An 8,305-nucleotide genomic window follows, 5' to 3' on the forward strand; every position below is an offset into this window, starting at 1 on the left:
GAAAGCTAGTTCTTGGATCTCCATTTTTAGAGACCTTGATATTACTACTCATAAAATTACAAACATTAGCTGAGCACTACTCTGCACCAGGTGTTTACATGTATAATTTCTGTGGACCGACCTCCACCCCCCCCCCCCGCCACAACAACCAAAAGCAACAACTGCTAGTTTGATCACTGTTTCGCAGAGGACATAGAAACCCAAGCACCAAGCACCAAGCACCAAGCACCAAGCACCAAGCACCAAGCACCAAGCACTGAACCAAAATCTAGAAAGTTGATGGTAAAACCAAGGGTTTCATTCATATATATATATATATATATATATATATATATATATATGCATATATGTATATATATGAAATGGTATATATATATATATATATATATATATATATATATATATCATTGAAAAATATAAAGTAAAGAAAAACAAGGAATGTAATTGTTTTAAATAAAAGCATCCTAGGAAGGGTGTTCGAGAAGGAAGCCTCTCTTTGTCTCTCTTTTCTTACCTCGCACAGTGGCCAGCTCCCCGTCCACGTGAGCCATGCACTGCATGGCAGTAGCCCCAACACATATTGGCATGCTGACTCTCTGTCCTAAAACAGAAGTTGACAGATCGATATCAGCAACGTTGCGAAGCATCCGTGGATAGAGCTTCCATCTGGAATTTAAAATAATATTAATATCAATACATGTAATTTTAGAATTTCAAAGGTATAACCAAAAAACTTTAACACATTTTAGTTTAAAAGAGAAAATAATATTTTTTATTAGGCCAAATCTTTTCCTTGCATAGTGAAATTTTCTCCCTACCTCAAACCTCTGACAAACATTGGTCTGCATTTTTCATCCTCATACTTCTGCTTTTTAAGAATTTTGTGTGATGGATTCCTACAGTAGACAGCCTTCTGAGCCTGACATGGTGTCCTTGATAGCCATCCATGCTGGTGTGTGCATCACTAGCTTGTACCATCGGGCTGATCCATTTCACCTCCTGGAGGGAACCTTCGTTGCTTATTCACTACTGGGGTACATTAGGATAGTTCCATTTTCTATAGATGATAAAGAGAGTCACTATGAACATCCCCTTATAGGCTTTGGGGTCAATATAGATCTTATTTTACTTTCCCCAGATTTAGATGATGATATACAAAGTCCTAGAGATTATATTCAGATTGGAGAAGGTATGGACCTTCCTTCTGTAAGACAGAAGAGCTCAAGGCAATTGTTTTGAAAATTGTGAATATTTTCTTCAAAGTTATTAACTAAGTGCTGTGTCTGCTGATGAATGAACATAAGAGAAGAGTTAGAGCTTTGGTTAAGAGTATAAGCTTTGGTTACTTGTTTTGTTAGTCAAGCCCCTTCCTCAGAATATTTAATAGAAACTAAAACTCTTAATTCTTGAAATTTATTGTAAATGATTTTTTCTGTGATTCCTCAAAATCAGAACAGAAGTTAATAAGTCAAATTGTATCAGTAAACCTTATGCGAAACTAACTTATCAGCAGAATGTATATTTCCTATTTGCTTATGTCAATTAGTCTCCTCATTGCAGGCAGACTAAAACTAGACATTATTAAAATAAATACCTTGTTTAGACATACTTACAAGCCTAACCAACAGTCCTGTATATTGATTTTCTAGATTTAACTCTAATTCTCTTGAGGTTGAGATTGTTCTTGCAAATATAGTGAAGAGTGACTTCATATTGGAGAAATGAGGGGAAAGCCCTTCATTGAATAAAACCTGTCTCTGGGGGAGGGGGAGGAAGAAGAGAAGCAGCAGCAGCAGCAGCAGCAGAAACAGTTCTATCCTGAGGACCTGCTCGACGTCTGCAGTCTAACATTTGTCACACAGTAAACTAAAACAACCCATCCCTGAATGAGGTGATAGAGAAGTTTAGCATCTGGTTTCTAAAACTAGCTGGTTGGTAGGTTGGTTGGTTGGATGACTGGTTGATTGGTTGGTTGGTTGGTTGGTTGGTTGGTTTCTCCATAAGCTGTTCTTTGACCATCATAATTGTCATGGTTTTCCATCACACCACATGTTCTGTTCCTGGAAATCTGCTGCACAGCATGGACACTTACAGCACGATTGTCTGCTCTCCAATGTGAAGGGGGAGAGGCAGAAGCCATGGAGGGGTTTCTCATTACCAATCATCTCTAAGAGTGTTGTTGGAATGAGAGGAAGAGATTTTAATAGAGGGGACAGACACACCGGCTTTGAAAGGCATTAACATCAATATTTACGTATGACTAAAAGAACAATTGAAGACTTTATGAGGACACACAACACTCAAACCAAGACTCCTTCTGTCAATAAACAACAACCTTACACTCGTCCACTTGGTGGCGCAGTCACCTTAATAATTGCATGCTCACACATTCTGTAAATACATTTTCTGTTTCAAATATTACAAAGACTCTTCAACACCTACATTTCTGGGCAAAACTAAGTAAATCAAGTGAAATGGGGAAGGGTACATCTTGTAAAGTATCCTCCAGGTTTGGGTGTTTTACAAATAACAATAGCTTTATGAGATAGTCTCAAAGAATTTTTGACTCTCACTGAAAACTACCCCAAATTTAAATGGCTATCACCTCAATTATACAACAAATAACTCTTTGACATAACCTTATGTTTCATTCACTGCTGTCTACTTTGGGAAGAGCCTGTGAAGATGGAAAGAACAGCTGGACCATTGAGTAGCAAACTTTTTTAAAAACCAAAATGAACAAAGGAAGTTACAACAGGACTCCCAGCCTACACTTCACATAGAACAAAGGTCTAAGTTCTAAATAATCCAAAACTCAAGAGAGAGACATGCTCCCGCAGACATAGCCACTCCCTGAAAGATCCCAAATTCCATAGCACTGAAGTCTTATGGCTACTTACAACTCTAAACCACAGGGTTTCTTCATCTTAACTTTTCTCTCCACAAATTTAAAGCAAATGATTGCAAATGCTCTTTCCTCGTTTTTTTTTTTTTTTTTTTTTTTTTTTTCATGGATCAACGGAGAGATGTTGTGACAGTTCTGTTTATGTAATACTGAAAACACCACTAGCGAGTTTGCAGTGTTTCCCATGTAACAAACTGGGGCTAGCATAGCTTTTATCTACCAGAGAGTTGTCCTTAAACCTCCCCTTTGTCAGTGTCAATCAAGATGCAGCAGCAAAGGGGCAGCTTCTAATTCTGAAGTTATGATCCTGCAAAATAATCGAACTGTGGAGGAAGTCTCCATCAGGAATACCTTCAAAAAAAGCCAGGGCATGTGACAAACCTGGGTGGGGAGGCTCCTTTACGTCAGTGTGTAAAAGAAATGGTGTAGTACACTTTCTCAAATTAACCCCAGTCCGGTCAGTCCATTCAAAATGAAGCCCCTTGGCATTCTGAACTTTGCCTTATTCTTACATATTTGCAGCAGAGAATTTCATTCTTCTGGGTGGTTCAACTTATTTATCCTTTCGTGATATTATTTCTGGTCATGCTAATGCTAGTCCCAAGTCTGACCAAGAAACATCTCCAGCTAGCTGTTGGTCACACAAGTGGCCCAAGTTTCCAGAACTCTAAAATGTGGTTGTCAGATCTGTGTGCTGATGGACAGTGCTGGTGAGGATGCTCCCGGATACTTGTGGGAAGGAAAGGGGATGAACTTCACAAATGCCTTTGACCTTTTGTTATGTCTGATTGTTTTGTAGCCTTTATTGGAAACAGAATGGGAAGGCCCAGTGTGACTTCCTTCCTGCTATCAAGCCAAGGCGACCAAAGTCAGCCGAAATTCTCTTAGTTGCATATGACCAACTCAATAGAACAAATCAAGGGATTGTGGGTCAAGCAGAGAACCACAAGGCAAGGGAGAAGTTGAGATGTCAGAGAAGGGATCAGACTTGACATTTGTTGGAGTACAAACACTAAGAACCAGTTGTCCTTTGAAGAACTTTGCTCAAGGCCTTTTTATTTCTTTTTTTTATTTATTTATTTTTATTACATATTTTCCCCAATTACATTTCCAATGCTATCCCTCCTCCCCCATACCCTCCTCCCCCACTTCCCTACCCACTCATTCCCATTTTTTTTTTTTTTTTTTTTTTTTTGGCCCTGGCGTTCCCCTGTACTGGGGCATATACAGTTTGCAAGTCCAATGGGCCTCTCTTTCCAGTGATGGCCGACTAGGCCATCTTTTGATACATTTGCAGCTAGAGTCAAGAGCTCCGGGGTACTGGTTAGTTCATAATGTTGTTCCACCTATAGGGTTGCAGATCCCTTTAGCTCCTTGGGTACTTTCTCTAGCTCCTCCATTGGGAGCCCTGTGATCCATCCAATAGCTGACTGTGAGCATCCACTTCTGTATTTGCTAGGCCCTGGCATAGTCTCACAAGAGACAGCTACATCTGGGTCCTTTCGATAAAATCTTGCTAGTGTATGCAATGGTGTCAGCGTTTGGGAGCTGATTATGGGGTGGATCCCTGGATATGGCAGTCTCAGAATTATCAAGTTCCATGAAAGATGTGGCACTTGTCTTTTCCAGTTGTATTATCTGTGCCATGGAGAAAAATTAATCCACACTTAGGATGGTATTCTATTGGGAGTGCTACAGAATTCATAGAAGCCATGGGACTCTTCTGGTTGGTTAAAACTTGGACACCAAGACTTCTATGCCTCAGAATGTTTCTAGAATTTCTAGTGTCAGCAAGGTAATCTGTCTTACTGTTCTTTGCTTCTTCTCTTATGGTAGCTGTTGTGGGGAGGTATTTTATACCATGGAAGTATAAATACCATGGGTGTATTTATACTTATGGATGCTAAGTCAATGTATAGTTGCTGAAATGCAAGTTTCTGTTGGTAGGAACTTTCTATCTGTATCATTGTTGGGTCCTCAGCTTGTAGCAATCTTGTCTGTTGAAACAGTTCAAAGTGTAATCCAATCAATTATCCTGCCTGTTGGCACATTCCTGTAGCTCTCAGGAAGCAGAGTTAGGAGGTTGACTGCAAGTCCCAGCCCAGCCTGTTTTGAATGGCTAGACTGATATCACATGGAGTTACTTGATGAGACTATAAATGAATTAATTAATAAGTTGGACCATATGAGCTGAGGTGTCTAAAAGGGTAGAGAAGGCTTTGTAGAAATGGAATTGGTGACCACCAGCAGCAATGCTCATATACAGCTCTATACATCAGTCAAGGGCATGGAAGTCTTTTGCTATAAAAGCCCAGAACAGCTAAGTTGTGGCTTAAGGAGAGCACTCAGGAAATCTATTTATCTGGGGGACACAGTGGCATAACCCCAAGAAGGAACATTTACAAGAGTAGGAAATGTTGAAGAAGTCAATAATAATAATAATAATAATAATAATAATAATAATAATAATTGATAAAGTTCAGAACTCTAAGCTCCTGCATTATTAACCAATTACCCATCTACAACTTCCCCAGCATTTGTGTGTTCAGGAAGGATTCAGAAAAAGCCTGATCAAGGACTTCAGAGGTTGGGAAGACATCCTGCTCTCCACACTATTCCCACCCATGCTCTGCTACCAACCTGTGTGTAACATGGCTGCTGCCAACAAGAGACTGCCTTGATTACAATGATTTAATTTCTCCTAATCAGAAAAATAAAGGCAATTCTGAGTGTTTTTTCTCCAGATCAAAGAAGAAATAGGAAAGAAGGCAGATTTTCTACCCTTGGATATTTTCCGTCCATTTCCGTTTAATAAGTGATCACAAATGGAGAACCCCGTTGCCCACTGCCATCACTCATGACTACAATGGAAGAGGAATGGCGTGGAAAGAGTGAGATATGGGAAAGCCCCCTCAGATAGTTGGCTAAGACAAAAAAGAAGAAGGAAGAAAGAAAGAAAGAAAGAAAGAAAGAAAGAAAGAAAGAAAGAAAGAAAGAAAGAAAGAGAGAGAGAAAGAAAGAAAACATACCCGTTTAAAGTTATCTTATTTTCTGTTTTTACCACAAAAAAAAGAAAGAAAGAAAAAGAAAAGAGAAAAAAGAAAGCAAGCACCTACTGTCTCGTGTCTGAAACATGAAAGCCTGGGGGAAATAATGTGAGAAGAGAGAAGAAGCACTTTTCAGGAGGCATGAGGCAGCAAGGGTAAAAGGCAGATGCTACACAGACTTACTGCAATCTGAAGCAAAAGTGTAGGCAACCTAATATCAAAGTGAATGTCAATGGAGAAAGCCAACAGGATGGGAACATGGGAAGCAATAATTGTATCGGGTTCAACTGGATAGGGTGGCAGTTCCATTTAAAGCTGTCCTAGTCCATCAACACAAGTATTCTCTGTAACACTCTAATACAAAGCAAATAACACCATCAGCAATTATAACAATCTGTATGTATAGTTAAATTAATTACTGGCACAGTTCAAGAAAAGATACTGCTCGCTTTTGCCACCAATCCATCAATCTTCAAGATATCCAGATTTGTCACATTTGGGAAATGTTCTACTTATGAAGCACAAATCCAGGCAATCATTTTTATACCGTCACATAAAACTACATTTCATTCTCATGCAATGTCTTTGTGTGATATAACAACACAAGTTTAAATAGCAAAGTTTCTTACCTAGAAAATGCTTGGATGTTATCAGCTAACGTCTCCTGATCATTTGCCCCAGACCTGTAATAGTCATACACTGACTTCTGAAGCACTGATCGGACATGCTGTTCATAATCACTGATGCAGACCAGTCGAGGCAACATTGTGGCAGGGTAGGGCAACCTCAGATACTCTGGAGGGTTTTCATGAATTGCTTTTTATCCCCAGACAATTCCGTTATTTGTCAATTATTAATAGACTTTTGCCAAAGTTCATATTTAATTCTCTCTTGCTTACATCAAATGAGCAAACATTGTATGCCTAGACTTTGACATTTCATTTACAGGCTAGCCACCCAGTGGTGGAAAGCACGTAGAGTCGAGCTGAGGAGGTAGCAGAAACGGGTAGGGTTGGTCACACTGACAAAGCAGGGGATGAATTAAAAGAATGGGTCCATAGTAATAGTCTGAGAAAAAAATGGAAATAAAACCAGTAATGAATATAAGCTTGAAACTGTTTTGGGAAAAGAATTTTGATTTCATCAAAGGCGATTTGTTTGGCTTATCAATGATTTACTGTTTGGATGAATACATAGATATATTGCAATATTCCCCAATGGTTCAGGCATCAAGTAAGTAACATATGAAAACTGCAATTGCAAGTGTCAATCTCCAACAACCTTCACCAAAGAATAAAAACGGCATGAACAAAACTTTAAATTGCTCAATTTAAAGTTACTATGAGAATGTACCAACTGCGTTGCTTTGAGGCGCAAGCATCCCTGCCTGGCAGGTAACAGGCTTGTTATGAAAGTTGATCAAAGGAGTCTTAGCACCCCCAGTTTGACAATTAACAGGATTGTTAAGAAAGTCGATCAAAGTCTGGGTTGCTGCTCAGAACAGATTCAAAATTTGCAAATTAAACAACCTTTTCTTTATGCAGCCTGCCCCTTGCAACAACTGCTAGAAATTATTGTTTGTACCTTGCATCTTACATAATCAGGATGGTGAGTGGTTTAGTACTGTTTAATAAACTTTAAGCAGGTCAAATCTCAGTGATACCAAAGAAGGGAAGTAGAAGCCAGAGAGTTTTCAAAGTATGATTCTGAACCAAGAGCTGAGCATCCTCTAGAACCAGATGCCAGATAAGCATCTGCATCTTCCTGCTCAGCCGATGATGAGACACTTGGTACAGGCAGCTGGGCTGTACGAAGCCATGCCTGTGACTGTGGCTCACAATACTGTTTGAGAGCTAGGGTTTGGGCAAGAAAGGAAATAAAGGAAGAGACATGAAATGAAAACCAACTAACCAACCAACCTTCCATTCTCCTTCATTCCTGTTGCAGGTCACTGGTGGATTTAGAATGATGTCTTAAAAAGTAAACTGTGAAATGCATAGCCCTCACATTATTTTAGTAATCTCTTGGTGGCTAGGAATAAAAGTGGTTGGAGTTTAAAAACAAACTTTGCTAATTCATGACAACCACATTGACTAAATATTGCATTTTTTTTTTCCCAGAGATAGTCTAAAAGTCCCATGGAAAATGTGCTGGTTTGTATATTCTTGGGCCAGGGAGTGGCACCACTTGGAGGTATGGCCTTGTTGGAATAGATGTGACCTGGTTGGAGCAGGTGTGTCACTGTAGGTGTGGGCTTAAAATCCTCACTGCCTGGAAGTCAGTCTTCCACTAGCAGCCTTTGGATGAAGATGTAGAACTCTCAGCTTCTCCTGCACCATGTCTGCCTGGATGC

General features: G+C 39.5%; 1 protein-coding gene across 1 annotated transcript in view; it reads right to left on the bottom strand.

The window, feature by feature from the left end:
* Positions 1-6,738, bottom strand: part of Hao1 (hydroxyacid oxidase 1, liver) — a 56,992-nt gene extending 50,254 nt beyond the window's left edge. Inside the window, exons 1-2 of the mRNA NM_010403.2 lie at positions 6,582-6,738; positions 515-666 (exon numbers count right to left, since the gene is read on the bottom strand). Coding sequence (NP_034533.1) covers positions 515-666; positions 6,582-6,718 — 289 coding nt within the window. The 5' untranslated portion in view covers positions 6,719-6,738. The remainder of the gene's footprint in view (positions 1-514; positions 667-6,581) is intronic.
* Positions 6,739-8,305: the final 1,567 nt, after the last annotated feature.

Source organism: Mus musculus, chromosome 2 (genome assembly GCF_000001635.26).
Source record: "Mus musculus strain C57BL/6J chromosome 2, GRCm38.p6 C57BL/6J".
In the NCBI taxonomy this organism is placed as follows: Eukaryota; Metazoa; Chordata; class Mammalia; order Rodentia; family Muridae; genus Mus; species Mus musculus.